Consider the following 19,910-nt stretch of genomic DNA (forward strand, 5'->3'; position numbering starts at 1 on the left):
GGGTCATGGTAATGTTTTTTAAATGAGAGATGAGCTTAGGTGAAGGGAAGACTCCAGATACAGGTCAAGGGGATGACCGAGACAGCAGACTCCCCTAGGAGGCAGGAAGCGCTGGAGCCGAGTCTTCCACAGAAAAGACGCCTCTACCCCTGATGCCGGAGGGAAGCAGTGAGAAAACATGAAATAGCAAAGTGGGCACTGGGAGAAGAAACTGACTAGACTTCAAAGCACAGCCGAGATGAGAAGCATGGAGTAGCATGCTGGTAAGATGGAACCAGGGCTGGTGTTGCTGGGGAAAGTAGTCCAGCCTGGCTTGCCAGAGGATTTAATAGTTTCTTGTGTGTAAATCAGAGGCTGAATCATAGGAAATTGCTTGTATTTGACTGTATTTTACCTATAAAAACAACAGTTTCATATGATACAACCTATTTGTTGACTAGCTAGCTTTGTGGCAAAAAAGAACTAAAAAGAATCATAATGGTCCACAGGACATTAATAACCTAAGTAAAACTTTCATTGGGAGAGGATTAGACAAAGGAGACACTCTCCAATAATTAGAAAATAAAGAGCAACTACAATTATTTGTGAATATGGTGGTGAGTTTCCTTTAATCAAAGACAACCATGACAAATTTATTAACTATCAAAAGCTACATTTTACTAAAAACAATCTGCCTTTAAAAATGTTGAATCATACAATATATACAATACATGCCGCTTTCCGTTTTGGACTTCGCTATCCATTTGAGTCCTAAAAAGGGGAAGAATAGCTGGTTAACAGTTTATAAATGATAAACCAAAAGTTCATATAATATACATAAATGAAATCTAACAATTAGCCCTCTTCAGTGAGTAGGGCCCAGGGTAATCCACATTATATATCTTATATTTATTCCCTTCTTTTTTTCTTTTTTTTGAGATGGAGTCTTGCTCTGTTGCCCAGGCTAGAGTGCAGTGGCGTGATCTCAGCTCACTGCAAGCTCCGCCTCCCGGGTTCACCCCATTCTCCTGCCTCAGCCTCCTGAGTAGCTGGGACTACAGGCGCCTGCCACCACGCCAGGCTAACTTTTTTGTATTTTTAGTAAAGCCTGGGTTTCACTGTGTTAGCCAGGATGGTCTCAATCTCCTGACCTCATGATCCGCCCGCCCTGGCCTCCCAAAGTACTGGGATTACAGGCGTGAGCCACCACGCCCGGTCTATTCCCTTCTTTCATTTAAAATATTTTTACAACTTGGAACAAAAGTATTTCAATTAATTGAAGCACATATTAAGTGTTTACATTAAGTACGAAAAAGCTTATTTTAATGCTCAAAATCACAAAATTTGAGCTGGAAAAAAAATCCTTAGCAATGATCTAGCTTGAAAATCTTCCCATTTTACAGATGTATTTATAGATTAAAAAAAAATGAAGTTGAAGCCAGGCATGGTGGCTCACATCTGTAATCCCAGCACTTTGGGAAACCAAGGCGGGCAGATCACGAGGTCAGGAGTTTGAGACCAGCCTGACCAACATGGTGAAACCCCGTCTGTACTAAAAATACAAAATTTAGCTGGGCATGGTGGCAGGTGCCTATATCCTAGCTACTCGGGAGGCTGAGGCAGGAGAATTGCTTGAACCCGGGAGGCAGAGGTTGCAGTGAGCTGAGATCGTGCCACTGCACTCTAGCCTGGGTGACAGAGCAAGACTCTGTCTCAAAAAAAAAAAAAAAAATGAAGTTGAGTGAGATTAAATGATTTGCCCAAGGTTTTAAAGTAAGGGACAAAAATAAATAAAGTAAGGGGCATAGCCAATGGAATCTAGGTCTTCCCACCCACAACTGTGTGCACTACAAAATGCCAGATCATTATTAAGATTTCTTTCTAGAAATGTTACCCTTGATAAAAATGAAGAATTCTTTCATAGCCTAATACAAACTTTAGAAATGCCAATTTACCAACATTATTCTAAGGTAATTGTATCCTAATCCTCTTTTTCTGCTTTGTACTTATAAAATAAGCAAATCTAATGGTACAGTGAACAACAACATGGATGGAAGGATTCAATATTTCACTTATCTAATTTACCAGTTTGTTGGGGGGAAAAGAAGCAGCTGGGTACAGTGGCTCATACCTATAATCTCAGCAGTTTGGGAGGCTGAGATGGGTGCATCCCTTGAGCCCAGGAGTTTGAGACCAGCCTGGGCAACATAGTGAGACCCCTTCCCTATTTTTTATTAAAAACAAAAACAAAACCCACCAAACCAAGAACAATCCTGCACTGTTTCTTTCAGCTGCAAATCTTTTTTTTTTTTTTTTTTGAGATGGAGCCTTGCTCTGTCTCCTAGACCAGAGTGTAGTGGCGTGATCTCGGCCACTGCAACCTCCGCCTCCCAGGTTCAAGCGATTCTCCTGCCTCAGCCTCCCAAGTAGCTGGGATTACAGGCGTGCACCACCACGCCCAGCTAATTTTTGTATTTTTAGTAGAGATGGGGTTTCACCATGTTGGTCAGGCTGGTCTCGAACTCTTGACCTCGTGATCCGCCTGCCTCAGCCTCCCAAAGTGCTGGGATTACAGGCATGAGCCACGGTGCCCAGCCTCAGCTGCAAATCTTAACAGCACAAATTTAATCAATCCAGAGAAGGGAACGTAGAACCACTATGCCTTTCTCACCTGTTACACAGTTCTAAGAATAGGGCACTACAGGGAGGCAAAAATCCAAATTTCACTGGAATGGGGAAAAAGGATACTTTGGATTGCCAAATAAACTTTTAATAAAACTGTGTAGCCATCCCATTGAAAACATTACCTTCAGCTAGCATCAAGCACTTAGCTTCTGCTGCCTCTGACTTGGAGTAATCACAGGCTCTGAAATCTCAAAGGTCTTCACAATCTCCTGGCAGACAATAATGAACATTTAGGCGTTGGGTTTACAGAAAGTGAAGTCAGAGTCAGAACTATGCAGGGGCAACAGGCAGAGCTTTACCTCCCAGTCACGGTAACTCAAAGCTATAATTCCTTGATTCCTAACTTGTGTGTTATGTTCAAATCCCTCATTTTCTTCATTAATACTAACAGGCTCTGTTTGAAAGACAAATTTTTCAAATTTATCAAAGGTTATTAAATCGGAACAGGTAATCTAAACGGAAACTGATGTATAATAGCAATGAAACCTGTATTGAAAAGATACTTATAATATTACACACTATTTAGGATTTCATGCATTATGGAGCTGCTGCAGTATTATTACAGTAGTCAGTCATCCCATCTGTTTCCATTTAAAAAAACATGTAGTAGAGTAACACATTCGAGACATTTGAAAATCTGCATATCTATGTGTCAACCACAGAGCTAAGCCCTAGTGAGTCCAATAGGACACTGAGAACATCGAAAGTAGCAAGTAAGTGCGATGGAAATATTCTCTCCACAGGATGCCTTAGGAGGACATGAGTAATGGAGAGTGAAATTACTCAGGTAAGAATGAAAGATTCATAGAACCTCAAGGAGAAAAGAAGGTGCTGGCATCTGACAAAATGTGATTAGAAAGAGGGATACTACAAAAATGACTGCAGTCGTTTCTAAATTAAGATCTGAGGGAAATTATATCATCTCTTTGTTAATATTTACAGCAGATATTGAATCAATGATATAGATGAATCCATCAAATTTTAGATGCTGGCCATGTTTTCAGTGTCTTCAGGTAGTTGAGCAAGATACAATATTGTAAACGTTAATCTACATTGAAAATTCATTTACATTTAGTAAAATACTTAAATTCTACTAACAAATATATTTTCTCTAAAACTAATTTTTCCAAACATAGTATCATTTACCTATTATTGGCAGTCGGTCTTGGTCAAGTCTTATTCTTGCAAAACCATCCTAAAACGAAAACATGATTTTAGGAGAAGACAAACATTTAAGACTCAAACCTATAACCACTAGATGAAAAAAATTACTCAGAAAATTCAGTATCTCAGAAAATCAAATTATACCATAGCAATAATGTGATGATATAGATAAGACTTCCCTAATATCTTTTGTTTACACAGGGTATCTTTTGGGTTTCTAATCAGCTCTTTCACCCAGACACAGCCTCCACCCTGAGAATCTCTTAAGTGAAACTCATCTTGTCTCTTTAACTGATTTATATATATTTTGGAATACTCCACATTTTATTCTGCATAATTCTGTCACTGGAACCACTGGCAAAATATGCCTTTTTTATTATTTCTGAGAAAATACTTTGGTCGACATAAGCTTTTCTCTAAGGTTAAAATCAAATTCATCTTACATGTGGGAATGTAACCTGAAGTAAGATTAAAGACAGTCTAAAGTAAATTTCCATGGTACATTTCTGAGTAGAGTTTTAAAACCGATTTTGAAAAAATTTCAGACTTAAAGGGCTATAAAACTACTATAAACACATGCCATATATCCTTTATCCATATTCATCAGTCATTAAAGTGTTAGTTACCACGTTTACTTTATCACTCTACATACTATTATTTATGAATGAAGTGAGAATGATAGGCGGCCTGCTGCTTTTCCCTAATCTTTCAGTGTGTATTTCTTGAGAACAAGGATATTCTCTTATACAACATGACAACTATCAAATTCAGGAAATTTAACATTTATACCATACTGTTACCTAATCTACAGTTCCATATTCAAATTTTTCCAATTCTTTCTCTACATAATGTCTAAAACATAAAAGCAAGCACATAAAATTTTAGCTAGCTTCTTCTACCTAATATGCCAATTAACGTTTTGCTACAATGCGTCTGAAACATATACTGGCTAGTGTATACAGATACCTTTGCCAGCTCCCTTCTACAGCTTTTCTTATGTATCCTTTTAAAAGCATATAAAAGCAATTAGAAAAATAATCTTTAATCTTACCCGTATAATGAAGGAAACATGAAAGATGTTTTCCACTGTACGGGGGAAAGAATGAGGATCAACCACAAAGTCAAAGAAGGACATTGGGGTATCAGCTATAGACAAAAAGAGAAAAAAGATTTGATTTTTGTTTATCATTAATATCAGTATACTCTAGCATTAGCCAGAGACAAAGAAAGGGTGTGCACTCATCCTGCTGCAGGAGTGCAAATCAATCCAACCCTTCTGGAGGCCAATCTGGCATCTCTACTAAAAACATGTACGCTCACTGACCTGGAAACCACCTCTAAGAAGCTGTCCTACAGCAACATGAGTGCAAGAACACAAAATTACATGCTAAGATTTTTTACTTCAGCAATTTATACAAGAGTAAAATGCTATAAAGAACTTATTCATCCAGCTGGGCATGGCGCTCACGCCTGTAATCCCAGCGCTTTGGGAGGCTGATGCTGGCAGATCACCTGAGGTCAGGAGTTCAAGACCAGCTTGGCCAACATGGCGAAACCCTGTCTCTAACTAAAAATACTGAAAAAAATTAGCCAGACGTGGCGCGCACCTGTAATCCCAGCTACTCGGGAGGCTGAGGCAGGAGAATTGCTTGAACCTGGGAGGTGGAGGTTGCAGTGAGCTGAGATGGTGCCACTGCACTCCAGCCTGGGTGACAGAGTGAGACTCTGTCTCAAAAAAAAAAAAAAAAGGGAACTTGGCCAGGCACAGTGGCTCACGCCTGTAATCCCAGCACTATGGGAGGCCAAGGCGGGTGGATCACAAGGTCAGGAGATCGAGATCATCCTGGCTAACACGGTGAAACCCAGGCTCTACTAAAAATACAAAAAAATTAGCCATGCGTGGTGGCCGGCCCCTGTAGTCCCAGCTACTTGGGAGGCTGAGGCAGGAGAATGGTATGAACCCAGGAGGCGGAGCTTGCAGTGAGCTGAGATTGCGCCACTGCACTCCAGCCCGGGCGGCAGAGCGAGAGACTTCTTCTAAAAAAAAAAAAAAACCATTATGGAGGGTCTGTTAAATACATTTACAGCACAGCCATATAATGGGAATTGGTCAACAAAATAATGGAGATCTATATGAAATAATATGGAAGAATGTCCACTGGAAAAGTCGCATAGCAGAAGAATGTGCATATAATGATTAGCTTGGAAAAAAAGAAAAAAAACAAACTTTTTTTGAGACAGAGTTTCATTCTTGTTGCCCAGGCTAGAGTGCAATGGCACGATCTCAGCTCATGCAACCTCCACCTCCCGGGTTCAAGCGATTCTCCTGCCTCACTCTCCCGAGTAGCTAGGATTACAGGCACACACCACCACACCGGGCTAATTTTGTATTTTTTAGAGAGACAGGGTTTCTCCATGTTGGTCAGGCAGGTATCGAACTCCCGACCTCAGGTGATCCGCCTGCCTCAGCCTCCCGAAGTGCTGGGATTACAGGCATGAGCCACCATGCCCGGCCAAAACAAACTATTTAGGTAGGCGTGTATAAAACTGATAAAATAATCTGAAAATATACACATTACATTTTATAATGAGGGGAGGTGGAACGGGTACTTTTGACATTTCTCACTTGAATGCATATTTCATTTTGTAACAAAAAAATCTTTTAAAGATAAAAATGAAAAAGTTAACTTCAAACTTTTCACATGAAATTTCTAAAGGGGAGAAGAATCCTCATTAAATGAATATGCATTTATTCAAACATTACATACAGCTGAAACTGCCTTTAAAATACAAGTAACCTCACTGAACAGATAAATACAAATTGCTCCACTTTGAATGGTGTTACACTTACGATCTTCTTGAAAATATGTCTGCAACAATCCCAAAATTCTTTCTACTTCTTTCTCTGTTGCTTCTTGATGAGATTCTTCCATTCTTCTTAACTGAAAAAAGTCATTATCAAGCTGACAGACCTACTTACTGGCCTATTAACAACCTTTTCTTCACTCTTGCATACTCAAACTTTTTTTTTTTTTTGAGACAGGGTCTTGCTTTGCCACCCAGATTAGAGTGCAGTTGCATGATCTTGGCTCACTGTAACCTCAGACTCCTGTGCTCAAGGGATCCTACCACCTCAGCTTCTTGAGTAGCTGGGACTAGAAGCGTGCACCACCACATCTGGTTACTTTTTTTTTTTTTTTTTTTTAACTCATGCTACCTTGTCTAGGACACCATGCTAATTAAAAAAAATTTTTTTTAGATATGAGGTCTTGCTATGTTGCTCAGGGTGGTCTCAAACTTATGACCTCAAGTGATCCTCCTGCCTCAGCCTCCCGAAGCACCTAGGTAACAGGCACGAGCCACTGTGCCCAGCCTAAATGTCGTCTGTTGGGGATTACTAGCAGTTTATGTCCCCATCTTAAAATTTATGGTTTAGGCAGGGCACAGTGGCTCATACCTGTAATCTCAGCACTGAGGGAGGCTGAGGTGGATGGATCACAAGGTCAGGAGTTCGAGACCAGCCTGGCCAATATGGTGAAACCCCATCTCTACTAAAAAATACAAAAATTAACCAGGCATGGTGGTGCATGCCTGTAATCCCAGCTACTTGGGAGGCTGAGGCAGGAGAATCGCTGGAACCCGGGAGGCAGAGGTTGCAGTGAGATGAGATTGTGCCACTGCACTCCAGCTTGGGTGACAGAGCAAGACTCTGTCTCAAAAAGAAAAAAAACATACATATGGTTTAAAAAAATACAGATTTTCTAGTTTCAGTAACTTTTTTTTTTGAGATGGAGTGTTGCTCTGTGGCCCAGGCTGGTGTGCAATGGCGCCATCTTGGCTCACTGCAACCTCCACCTCCCAGGTTCAAGTGATTCTCCTGCCTTAGCCTCCCGAGTAGCTGGGATTATAGGCACCTGCCACCACATCCGGCTCATCTTTTGTATTTTTTAGTAGAAACGGGGTTTCACCATGTTGGCCAGGCTGGTCTTGAACTCCTGACCTCAGGTGATCCACCCGACTTGGCCTCCCAGTGTTGGGATTACAGGGGTGAGCCACCGCACCCGGCCAACCTTTTTTTTGTTTTGTTTTGTTTTTTGTTTTGAGACAGACTCTCGCTCTGTTGCCCAGGCTGGAGTGCAGTGGCGCGATCTCGGCTCACTGCAACTTCTGCCTCCTGGGTTCAAGTGATTCTCCTGCCTCAGCCTCCCAAGTAGCTGGGACTACAGGCGCCCACCACCACACCTGGCTAATTTCTGTATTTTTAGTAGAGATGGAGTTTCACCATATTGGCTAGGATGGTCTCGAACTCTTGACCCTGTGATCTGCCCGCCTCAGCCTTCCAAAGTGCTGGGATTACAGGAGTGAGCCACTGTGCCTGGCCTCAGTAACATTTTTCTATCAGTTTCTTAATAGAAGAGTAACATTACCAAATTAACCATTTTCAGGTTGAACATAAAATAGCAAAATACAAAAGGGCAGTTTAGAAACAGTGGTTCTCCAGTGGGTGTGACTTCCCCCCCACACCCCCAAGGGACATTTGTTGTTATATGTAGATATTTTTGGTTGTCACAGCTCGGGGGTTGAGGTGGGCTATGAGCATATAGCAGGTAGAGGCCAGGGATGCTGCTAAACATCCTACAATGCACAGGACAGTTCCCCAAACCAAAAATTATCCAGCCCTAAGTGTTGACAGTGGTGAGGCTGACCCTGGCTTAGGAGAGCCGATCAAAACCAGAGAAATGAGTTAAAGACAAGCAGTCAGTCCGATAAAATGCTTAAAGGCTTAAATAAAACGATTATTTAAGTGACAAAACCTGGCTCCAGACCTGCACGCTTAGAAAAAATGGCCAAATTGCATGCACATTATTTTAATGGCTATTTTAACTTTTAGGTGTTTTTTAAAAAGCAACATTTTAAAACAAACCTGGGCAGGCATTGCCCTCTCCTCTTGTATCATAGGAACTTTTCTTGGACGGTCGACTCGTGGCTTTGGCACAGGGCACTCTCCGTATATGGAACCCAACCTGATGAAAAATATGCTTTCATGTATTTTTTTGCCTGTTGTTTGTTAAACAAACTAATTTTACTAAAAGCAGTTTGCATGATATAGTCAAATTCAGACCAGACATTAGTGATATACAAGCTGACATCAGACTAAGACTCTTAGTAAGGTTTGTGACAGCCTTTCTGCCTTCTTTGTATTTCTAAAGTAACTCCTAGGAGCTTTACTCAACCACTGATACCTCCTCAGACACCTTCATACTGCCCTGTACAGCAGGCCAGTGAATGTGCCTGTGACCTCTTCCCACCACCCAACCTATTATCTGTTTTGCAAAGCCAACTTCTAAAAGAGCAGGGGAAGGATGAGTAGGCATGTGGGGAAGCTCCAGTGGGGTCAGAAGCCTTTGATCTGGGGAGGCCAAGGCAGAGGCTCCCAGCCCAGGACTACGAACACATCTGTCTTAGAGTAACAGGGCAAGTCACAGCCATGGGACTCCTTTTCCTTCTGGATTCTGCCCTCATGCAGACTTGGGCTGCAGTAATAGATGTAAGTCTGCATCATGTAGAGATCAAAGCCCCAAGAATAAGGCTCATGTGGTCCCTACACTTGAGGAGACGGAAGTATACGATGTAGATGGACAGCTACGTTATACACACAGATCCATTTCAGCATCACATGGTGGGTTACTCTGGGCACACTCCTGCTCCACAAGGAGCAGTATCAAAAAATAAATTAATCAAATTTAAAAAAAGTAACATGGTAGATCCTGGGTGCTTAGAGAGTACTGCTCAAGTGCTGTGAGAACACCTGGGCAGAGATATCTACCCAGACATGGGAGTGGCGTGGTTGGGAAATCTGATCCTACACTGCTAACACCTCTGTCTGGAGAAGTTGCTGGAGGCTTCCAAGATGGGGCCCTGCTGGATAAACAAACTTTACCGAATGGGAAAGATGAAAAGGAATTGGAGGCCAAGAGAACAGCAAGTACAAAGACACAGTTTTAAGTACTTCATTGTGGCTGGAAATTGGGCTGGATGATGAGATAAAGTTTAAGGCTTTATCTTTATAACCTCGGATATATGAGTTTAGTACGATAGCAAAAAACAAAGATTTAGACTTTATCGTAAGATAAAGAAGTTTCGTCGGTATCCTATTAAATAGAACATACACAAATGGCTCTGGGCACCTGAGTTACCTGAAGTCTTACTAAAAATAGATGCCAGATCCCACACCACACTACTACATTAGCATCTCCAAGGCCTTCTACCCGAGCCATTACCAATCTCAAAGGTTTTTAAAAAGACAAATTAGAAAAGACAAATGCCCAGGAGCTATACCACTTAAAGGAGGACTGAACAACTCAGATGGCTACCCCTAGAGAAAGTATCTACTGGGCAACAAAACCAATATACTTGAAGGTCCTCTAGAGAAGAGCCAGTAAGAGCTGTTCTTAGTTTCTCCATAGGACCATGCCAGGAAGTTAAGACAGAAGCCAACTTCATTCGAATATGAAGAAATCTTTTTTTAAAATCAGAGTTCCATCTAAAAAATGAACGGGGCAGTTTATGTGGCAGTGACAAGTAATCTTCAAATACAAGTCAGTGGTCATCCAACAGGGTATTATAATAAATGTCATTTTAGACATTAGGAGACCCTAAGATACCCTCAGTAGGAGGTATCATCCTCCTATATGGTAAGGATTTTAAAGATGATAAACCCAGAGCCTCATGAGCTAGAAGCAAAGGAGCCAGGAGAGAGCACTGGTAAAGAGGTTCTGGCCTTTTCTGCTAAAGCAGAATGAGAGATCCTTTAAGGTTCCACCCACATCTAGAGTTTATGGACTTTTCTTTTTTTTGAGATAGGGTCTCACTCTGTCACCCAGGCCAGAGTGCAGTGGCACCATCTCAGCTCACTGCAATCTCTGCCTCCCAGGCTCAAGAGATCCTCCCACCTCGGCCTCCCAAATAGCCAGGACCACAGGCATGGGCCACCACAGCGGGCTAATTTTTTGTATTTTTGGTAGAGATGGGTTCTCGCCATGTTGCCCAGGCTGATCTTGAATTCCTGAGCTCAGATGATCTACCTGTATTCACCTCCCAAAGTGCTGGGATTAAAGGCGTGAGCCACCACGCCCGGAGTAGTGTTTATGAACTTTTATATCAAAGTTTCAAGTCTCCAAACAACGGCATCATGACTGTCACCTCTACAATACCAAATAATCTTTATCCCTACAACAAAAAACAATTTAAGGTTCACAAATAGCTGGTCTGTTGGATTTTTAAAATAATCTTACAGAAAGTGGAATGTATGGGTTTTATTAAAGGTGTTTTCTGCTGTTTTGCCTGATATTTTCCAGGAGTCATAGACGATGAATTCAAAATCAGGACTATCTTCATCACGGATAAGTTCTTCAGCTTCTAGCGGATTTACACCCATATGTGTGAGCTACAAAAATGAAGGAAAACAAAAAACCCAGTTAAGCCACACGCAATCATTGTCCACATCCAATAATCTGCATCACTCAACCTTTAAGAGGCCAGACGCAAAGCCTGCTTTCAGTGTCTTAATATGTTGGCTAAATTTCTTATTGTAAAGATAACTTTACAGTTAAAGTCCTCTTTTCAAAGCTACCTTCTTTTTGGCAGAAAATATTCCTCAATGTACTTAAAACCTTTGGGTGAGAAAGTGAAATGATTTAGACTAGTGGTTCTCAACCTGGGTATACTTACCCACAGGGGCTTTTGGCAATACCTGGAGATATTTTTGGGTGTCACAACTGATATGCTGCTGGCATCTACTGGGTAGAGGCCACGGAGGCTGCTGAATATCATACAATGCACAGTACCGGCCCCCAAAACAAAGACATGCCCAGCTCCAAATGTCAATCAATAGTGTCAGTGCTGAGAAACCCTACTCTAGCCCACTGGCAGGCAGAGTGATTTAGGTACGCCGGAACTCAGCCCCCTGGGAATTTCTGTATCGCCAATAGTTCATGTATTAGTAAAGCTGCACTAGCATACAAATATAAAATTAAATCCCAAATCAAAAGCTTCACGACAGCACCAGCAAGTTCAGCTGGTGTTCAGATTTTAATTTTTTGCAAACGTCCTACAAATCTCTATTCAGCTTGTATCGCGGTATATCCAGAGAGCAGTGGCCCGGCATTACTGAGAGAATGGCTCATCTTAAAATTCCCTTCCTGGGAAGAGTAGACGGAAGTCAAATAATTCTCTCATCTCAAACTGTCTTACAGAAAATGTGTTATATTGAATTTACTTTTATGAAAGTCCATTTTTATTACATTATACTGTAAAATGCCTAGAAGTTATCCAGTTATGATGGCAACATCATATATAAACAATAATCACAAGACCCTTGGGGAGCTTAACCCTATTAAAGGCAACCAGACTTTAAAGAAAGACTACAAGAGCCTGCTCTTCTCTGTTCCCTTGCCGCCCGTCCTACCACGGCACCCTTGTAGGTGGATGTGGCAGTTTTGGTCTGTTTAACTGACAGAGAGATCCACCAATCTTCCCTTACAGTGTCTATATTTGATGTTATACATAAGAAAGTCTTCTCCGCCCAGAGACTTGACAACTATTAATTTAAGGTTTTATATTTAATGCTTTAAGACTTCTAGAATTTATTTTAGAATAAATAAATTCTAAATTTATTTATTTAGAATTTAAAATATGGAGCTTGGCCGGGCACGGTGGCTCACACCTGTAATCCCAACACTTTGGGAGGCCAAGGCGGGTGGATCACGAGGTCAGGAGTTCGAGGCCAGCCTGGCCAACATGGCGAAACCTCATCTCTACAAAAAATACAAAAATTATCCAGGCGAGGTGGCAGGCGCCTGTAATCCCAGCTACTTGGGAGGCTGAGGCAGGAGAATCACTTGAACCCAGGAGGTGGAGGTTGTGGTGAGCCGAGATCATGCCATTGCACTCCAGCCTGGGCAACAAGAGCAAGACTCCGTCTCAAAAAATAAAAAAAGAAAAAAGTAAAGTACAGAGCTTAACCTGATAAAGTAATTTTTAAAGAAATACACAATATATGGTTACTTTATTGATGTATATTAGAGTGCATTTTCCTAAGTGTATTATGCTTCACAATAAAAAAAAAAGTTTAAAAAAAAAGGAAAAGGTTTGAAAAACAAACTGGAAATAATCTCATGCCTCCTGCCTTTACAAAAAAAGTACTTTATCTGGTCAGATCTCATAGTACTAAATTATTTTAATAACCATTTGACATAAACATCCAGTTAGAAATACAATGTTCCTACTGAGGTGCAGCTATCTGTGCTAGGACAGAGGTTGGCTCAGATTGATACACTGACTAACTGATTTTGAGACGGAGTCTCACTCTGTAGCCCAGGCTAGAGTGCAGTGGTGTGATCTCGGCTTACTGCAACTTCTGCCTCTCCTGCCTTAGCCTCCCAAGTAGCTGGGATTACAGGTGCCCACCACCACACCCAGCTAATTTTTGTGTTTTTAGTAGAGACGGGGTTTCATCATGTTCGCCAGGCTGGTCTCAAACTCCTGACCTCAGGTGATCCACCCGCCTCAGCCTCCCAAAGTGCTGGGATTACAGGCGTGAGCCACTGCGCCCGGCCAGAATAGAATTTTTTAAAAAGACAACAAAGTGAGCTACAAGGTCAGTCTCTGTGTGCTTTTTCTTTTTTTGGTAAATTCATCAAGGAACAGTTTCAGAATTGCAGGTAACCACTATTCAAACTTGTCAAGAGACAAAGAAAGGTGAATAAAACATAAAACCAAAAAAACCAAAACCTGGCTGGGCTGGATGGCTCACGCCTGTAATCCCAGCACTTTGGGAGGCCGAGCCGGGCAGATCACAAGGTCAGGAGATCCAGACCATCCTGGCTAACATGGTGAAACCCCGTCTCTGCTAAAAATACAAAAAAATTAGCCGGGCGAGGTGGCGGGCACCTGTAGTCCCAGCTACTCGGAAGGCTGAGGCAGGAGAATGGCGTGAACCCGGGAGGCGGTGCTTACAGTGAGCCGAGATCGCGCCACTGCACTCTAGCCTGGGCGACAGAGTGAGACTCTGTCTCAAAGGAAAAAAACAAAAAAGCAAAACCCAATCATATTCATATGGTTTTGAAATATTCTCAAAGACAGACCAAAACATGCCCTCTCGCCAGGCCTAACTCAATTCCAGCTGAGCTCTGCCGTCACAGAGTGTGCTTCTGTCCAGCCCAAGAAAAAGGTCCCCGGTCGCTGAGAAGGATCTAGAACACCAGTGAACAGAGGAAAAATGGCTATTGGCAAATGACCCCAGCACCCAGCATCTTAAGACAGAACGCTACGAGATTTTCACTCCAAGCCCCCATCCAAAATTCCACCACATAGCTCTACTTTCATCTGTTTAATTTGGTAAGATCTCTCTAGAGGAATCTGAGACCAAAAAAGAATGAAGTGAAATCATCTGCATATAAGCAAAGTAAATAATTATATAACATAGAACATTTCTTATTCAGTCTGTAGCTTTGAACTTACTAGAGTTTCAACATATCTTAACATGTCAAAGGAACTCAGGTCTGAGCGCAGCTGCTTTGCTTTCTCTTTGCCCAAATCGGAAGCCAAAACAAGAAAGTGGGCATCTAGGACTGCTTCTCTTGCTCGGGACACTATGCAAAAAAGAAAAGAAAATATTCACATTACAAAATACATGTTATCCATAGATATTTTCCCTACATTTCCAGCTACTTACCAGGATTTCCCACTAGACTAACAAAAAAAAAAGAAAATCTCAATAGGCAACCAACCCATCTCCTTCTAAAACTTGCTCCCCTGCCCAACTCACCACAATCTCTAATGAAAGCTGACCAGTCTTCCTAAAAGCCAGCTTTCTCTCTAGTTCTCCTACTCCTGTTAGCTGAATCACAATCTCTTAAATAACCCCAGTTGAGCAAAACCCCTGTCATGTCTAATACTCACTTTTCCCTCTGACTCAATAACCCATCCTAATCACGATGATCATGTGTGCCGATGTAAGGACAATCAAATTCCCACTACATGCAGGGCCCTGTGCTTGGCATGGTGGTTTGTGAACAGCAATAGGTAAGTTGCTAACGTTGCTAACCAAAATCATGGCATGTGCTAGGCTGGCATCAGGAGGCTCATGCCTCTGTATGGCTTCACAGGCAACCCCAGCAAAGCCACCCAAATGAACAGTCTACAGGCAGTAAGTAGGGACCCCTGAGGATGGATGCTCAAGAAAGGCTTGACAGAGGACATGGGATTTAACAAAAGCTATGGAAAAAAAGATTTAAATTAATGGAGAAACAGGCCGGGCGCAGCGGCTCATGCCTGTAATCCCTGCACTTTGGGAAGCCGAGGCAGGCGGATCACTTTGAACTCCAAAGTTTGAGACCAGCCTGGGCAATGCGGTGAAACTCCGTCTCTAAAGAATCAAAAATTAGCTGGGCATGGTGGTGCACACCTGTAATCCCAGCTACTCGGCTGCTGAAGCTGGAGAATCACTTAAACGTGGGGGGCGGAGGTTGCAGTGAACCAAAATCATGCCACTGCACTCCAGCCTGGGCGACAGATTTAGGTGTTCCCAGACTACTTTTCATACTCCCTGTTGCCTGCAGGGTCTGATTAAGCAACCCCTCAGCCCCACTGTTGCCTTTTGTTGACCCTTCTTCATCTCCTGAGTATCCTGTGCCTGCCTGCCCCATTCCCTTCTCCTTTCATTTATTTATTTATGTTACAAACTGAGACCATCAAATCCATGAATGCCAAGCGTCTATTGTTTGCTGAGCAAACTAAGGCTCCATTGACTGAATAATTTTGCCCTAAAATGTTGCTTTAAATACTGGAAATAGCTGAGGGGGAAATGATGTGGGGATAAAGAACTGACTAGATGCATAGTAAATATCAAGGGAGTGATTGAGTCAAGCAAGACTAACAGCGAGGAGACTGAGAGTCCAGGCTATGAAGGGAAGACCAAGCTTAAGAGGGTAGTGGAGGGATTTAAACAGGTGAAGGAGAAAAACCTGGTTCCTGAAGGTTTTGATGAAGTTTAGCAAATGCAGTAGACTAAGATGGGAAATGGTAAGGAGGCTTTGGTCAAAGAAGAAACAGAAATTGGAGAGCATATATAAAGTGAAAAAGGAGACATTTAAAAAACTAGTCATGGCCAGGCATGGTGGCTCACGCCTGTAATCCCAGCACTTTGGGAGGCCGAGACGGGCGGATCACGAGGTCGGGAGATCGAGACCATCCTGGCTAACACAGTGAAACCCCGTCTCTACTAAAAAATACAAAAAACTAGCCGGGCGAGGTGGCGGGCGCCTGTAGTCCTAGCTACACGGGAGGCTGAGGCAGGAGAATGGCGTAAACCTGGGAGGCGGAGCTTGCAGTGAGCTGACATTCGGCCACTGCACTCCAGCCCCGGCGACAGAGCAAGACTCCATCTCAAAAAATAATAATAATAATAATATGAGGAACCGGCCGACTGTGGTGGCTCATGCCTGTAATCCCAGCACTGTGGGAGGCGGAGGCAGGTGGATTACCTGAGGTCAGGAGATCAAGACCAGCCTGGCCAACGTGGCGAAACCCCATCTCTACTAAAAATACAAAAATTAGCTGGATGTGATGGAGCACACCTGTAATCCCAGCTACTCAGGAGGCTGAGGTAGGAGAATCGCTTGAACCTGGGAGGTGGAGGTTACAGAGAGCCGAGATTGTGCTACTGCACTCTACCTGGGAGACAGAGTAAGACTCCATCTTAGGCCGTGCGCGGTGGCTCAAGCCTGTAATCCCAGCACTTTGGGAGGCCGAGGAGGGTGGATCACGAGGTCAGGACATCGAGACCATCCCTGGCTAACATGGTGAAACCCCGTCTCTACTAAAAATACAAAAAACTAGCCGGGCGTGGTGGCGGGCGCCTGTAGTCCCAGCTACTCGGAGGCTGAGGCAGGAGAATGGCGTGAACCCAGGAGGCGGAGCTTGCAGTGAGCCGAGATCGCGCCACTGCACCCCAGCCTGGGCGACACAGCGAGACTCCGTCTCAAAAAAAAAAAAAAAAAAAACGACTCCATCTTAAATCTCCAAAAAAAAAAATTTGGCTGCATTCTCCGCTATGGTTCCCACAGACCTGCCAGAGAGGGCTGGAGGGGACAGTGGTCTGGGTAGCAGTCCTGTGGCTCTATGACCATGAACCCACATCAGGGAGTACCCCTGTTACCAAGCAGACAGACGGCTGCTATCAATACCACTGCCGCTGCTTTCAATTCAAACTAAGGTTATTTTTTAAAGCACCCACGGCCTAGAGTTCAGTGCTCTGGGATCTCTCTCACTCACTCACACACAACACACCGCAGACTGGAGACCAGCAGGTACACTTGCAGGCCTTGCCACCTCCACTGCGCTACAGGTGGACCAATAGCAGGGAGCTGAGGAAGGCAAGACTGAGGGTGGGACAGGAAAAGAAACAGGATGTCAGAGGCTAGCTCAGTTCTGTAATTCATCCACTCAACCAGTGTATACTAGGGCTACGGCAGTAAATACAGAAAAAGAAAAAAGATAACACATGCAACGTTCTCAAACTTGAAAAGGCAACAGAATCAACTGGGGGCTTAATACAGACTGCGGGACCTACCCCCAAATTTTCACGTAAAGCCCTTATTATATAGTAAGCGCATAATAAAAATGGCATTATTGCTATAATGAAACGGTTCCCAAACTGGGAAAGCACTATTACAAATATGAGAATTACTTGATGTCAATAATTTGGCGCTTATATAACACTAATGAAAAGTATCATAAAACACGAGAGAACGTAAAATAACAAATTACCTTCATTAAACAGAGTGTTAGCCTCTTCAAGGACCTCTGTTAATTTGTCACCAGCATTCAGTATGTCCTCCCGGTTTTCTATTTTAAAAAATACAAACTTTGGGAAACTTGTTACGCATTCACTAATAAGCAGTTGACAAGGTTATCACCTACAACAGCAAAGCCAAGGCCCGGCCCCTGCGCCCTGAGTAATTACTTCCAACATCTTTATGTTTTTAACCAAAATGGCCCGGAAAAGGAAAAAGGCGACCCTATCCTATATGCAGCATTAATTTTAAAACGAAACACTGGCTCCCTCTAACCTTAACACAAAGGGCTGGACTCCGGCTGCATCCTCTGAGTGCTCCATAACCGAGTGGTTCTCAAACTTTGCAAGCAACACACACCATCACCTGGAGGGCCACGCCATAGTTGGGCGGGCCCACCCAGAGATTCGGATTCCGTGGGTCCGGGTGGGGTCCGAGAACGTGCATTTGACAGCTCTCGCGTGCCGCTGCCGCTGCGGGGCCAGGAGCCCACTCCGAGGACCGCCGGGCGCAATCAAAGCACGCGGAGTCCGCGTCTTGCCTCTCCCCACTGGCTGGCTGGGCTCAGGAGAGTCCGCGAACGGCTCTGGCCTCCAGCTTTTCCAGCCCGCCACTCGGGTACCCGCGCGCCCCCCGCCAAGGTCGCACGGCTCCAGCCACAGAACAGCTGTGGAAGCACTTTGTCAATAAATTAAGGAGCTGCGCGCGGCGAACGGCTGGCATCCGGCGCGTCTCTACTCGCGCCGCGCGGGGCCTGCGCCTGGCACCTGCCTCCGGTGCCCTCCCCACCGCGCCCGGCGCAGGGCGGGGACGACGGCCCGGCCCGCGCCGCCCGGAGGCACCGCCTTACGTTGGACAGAGTTGATGAGCGCCCGGTACTGATGGCGGATCTGGCGGCACAGGCCTTGGTCGGCCTCCGCCTCCAAGCTGGCCGGGTCCATCATCTCGTCCCCGGAATCCGACGGCTCTGTGTCCTCCAGGCTCGGGCGCTCTGGGGCTTCCCTGCGCTCCGGCGCGGAGCCGCGGCGGGACCTGGGCGACAGTGGGGACCGCGAGCGGGAGCGGGAGCAGGTCCGATCCCGGTGCGGGTCGCGTCCCCGACCCCGGCCCTCGGTCCCGCGGCCGCTGCTGTCCCCAGACATAGCGCCAATTCGCCGTGCAACTTCGGAACGGCGGAAGTTCGCGCCAGAAACTGAAACCCCTGCTCTGCGCCAGCGCCTGCTCCCCGCGGAACGTGGCTCCCGGGCCCGAGCGAGCGCACAGCGACGCCTGTGGCTGGAGGCCGGCGACGGGCCCGGCCAGGTCTTCAAGGCGTCTGGGGGGTGCACAGGAGGGGTCTGGCGGGGATCCTTTGTTCCCTTGACAAGATGTGTAATGAGTTCCCTCTTACTCCACACTGCAGGGCCGTGAGAATCCTGGTTTTCTGCCCCACCCCCCCTTTCCCACCCCACTGGACCTGCATCTTCCCTAGGTCCCTTTGCCTGCCCAGGACACAGCCGCAGCCTGGCACCCACATGGGCACGCAGTGCATGTGTGTTAAACGAGGTTCCTGCTGTGGAGCAGGATGAGCGCGGGACGTGGAGACCAGATGCGCTCTGCGGCTCACCTGTGCCCTCAGTTTTCCGGTGTCATCATGGCTGGCGAGGGGGGGCGGTGGATGAATCAAATGTTTATGTGCAGCTGGCAATACCACCTTTTGTGAGGATGGCAGAACAGACAAATTAACAGGTAAACTCTGTTAACCATCCTTCTAAATATCTGCAACAGAATGTCACCAGAGCACAGGGTTTTGGTCTAGGTCCTGCTGCCCCCCTCACAGAAAACCAATCACTGAGACACCATTATTACCAAGGAAGAAGGTTTTAGCAGGGTGCTGCACGCAGGGAGATTGGAGCTCAGACTCACTCCATTGCCCTGACCAACTAAAATTAAGGGTTTATACAGTTGCAGGGAAGCAATGCAACAATGTGTGGGAAAGGAGGAACTTTCCTCTTTTCAGAAGGGGGAAGGAAGCTATGGGGATGCCTGAGGGGCTTGGCATCTCATTGTCTGGAATGCGGTGATCTGGTGAGTTTCAGTTTTTTGATACTTTTTGAGAGGCCCTGGGGGTCCTTTCCTGAGGAAGGAACTCAGATAAAACAAAGGTAAATTTCAACCTTAAGACTAGAAAACATAATTTCTAAGTTTATTTAAAAAATAATAAACAGTCTATGGGATTATTGGGTT

The 19,910-nt window shown here is 44.5% G+C and overlaps 1 protein-coding gene across 4 annotated transcripts; it reads right to left on the bottom strand.

Moving 5' to 3' along the window:
* Nucleotides 1-581: 581 nt before the first annotated feature.
* NSMCE4A (NSE4 homolog A, SMC5-SMC6 complex component) lies at nucleotides 582-18,855 on the bottom strand. 4 transcript variants are annotated; one of them, XM_077947729.1, is made up of 11 exons: nucleotides 18,535-18,855; nucleotides 17,659-17,736; nucleotides 14,350-14,480; nucleotides 11,124-11,275; nucleotides 8,753-8,852; nucleotides 6,680-6,770; nucleotides 4,880-4,914; nucleotides 3,811-3,859; nucleotides 2,964-3,058; nucleotides 2,787-2,873; nucleotides 582-750 (listed from the first exon to the last, which is right to left on the bottom strand). In XM_077947729.1, the coding sequence occupies exons 1-10, from the start codon at nucleotides 18,824-18,826 to the stop codon at nucleotides 2,799-2,801; spliced, it is 1,098 nt and encodes a 365-aa protein (XP_077803855.1). In that variant the 5' UTR covers nucleotides 18,827-18,855; the 3' UTR covers nucleotides 582-750; nucleotides 2,787-2,798. The 4 variants fall into 4 exon arrangements, 2 of the variants coding, with proteins under 2 accessions (XP_077803855.1, XP_015003832.1); XM_015148346.3 differs by having other exon boundaries at nucleotides 4,880-4,974; XR_013398434.1 differs by lacking the exon at nucleotides 2,964-3,058.
* Nucleotides 18,856-19,910: the final 1,055 nt, after the last annotated feature.

This window comes from Macaca mulatta, chromosome 9 (assembly GCF_049350105.2).
Source record: "Macaca mulatta isolate MMU2019108-1 chromosome 9, T2T-MMU8v2.0, whole genome shotgun sequence".
Taxonomy (NCBI): domain Eukaryota; kingdom Metazoa; phylum Chordata; class Mammalia; order Primates; family Cercopithecidae; genus Macaca; species Macaca mulatta.

What these genes read in the sequence shown, in the direction of transcription:
- NSMCE4A (XM_015148346.3), bottom strand. Translation starts at nt 18,826, where the DNA reads ATGTCTGGGGACAGCAGCGGCCGCGGGACCGAGGGCCGGGGTCGGGGA. An exon ending in ACCCATACATTCCACTTTCT is followed by an intron (nt 8,853 to 11,123) that starts GTAAGATTATTT and finishes ATTTTTCATCAG; the next exon opens with GTTGGGTTCCATATACGGAG. An exon ending in AGACCGACTGCCAATAATAG is followed by an intron (nt 3,059 to 3,810) that starts GTAAATGATACT and finishes TCTTTCAAACAG; the next exon opens with AGCCTGTTAGTATTAATGAA.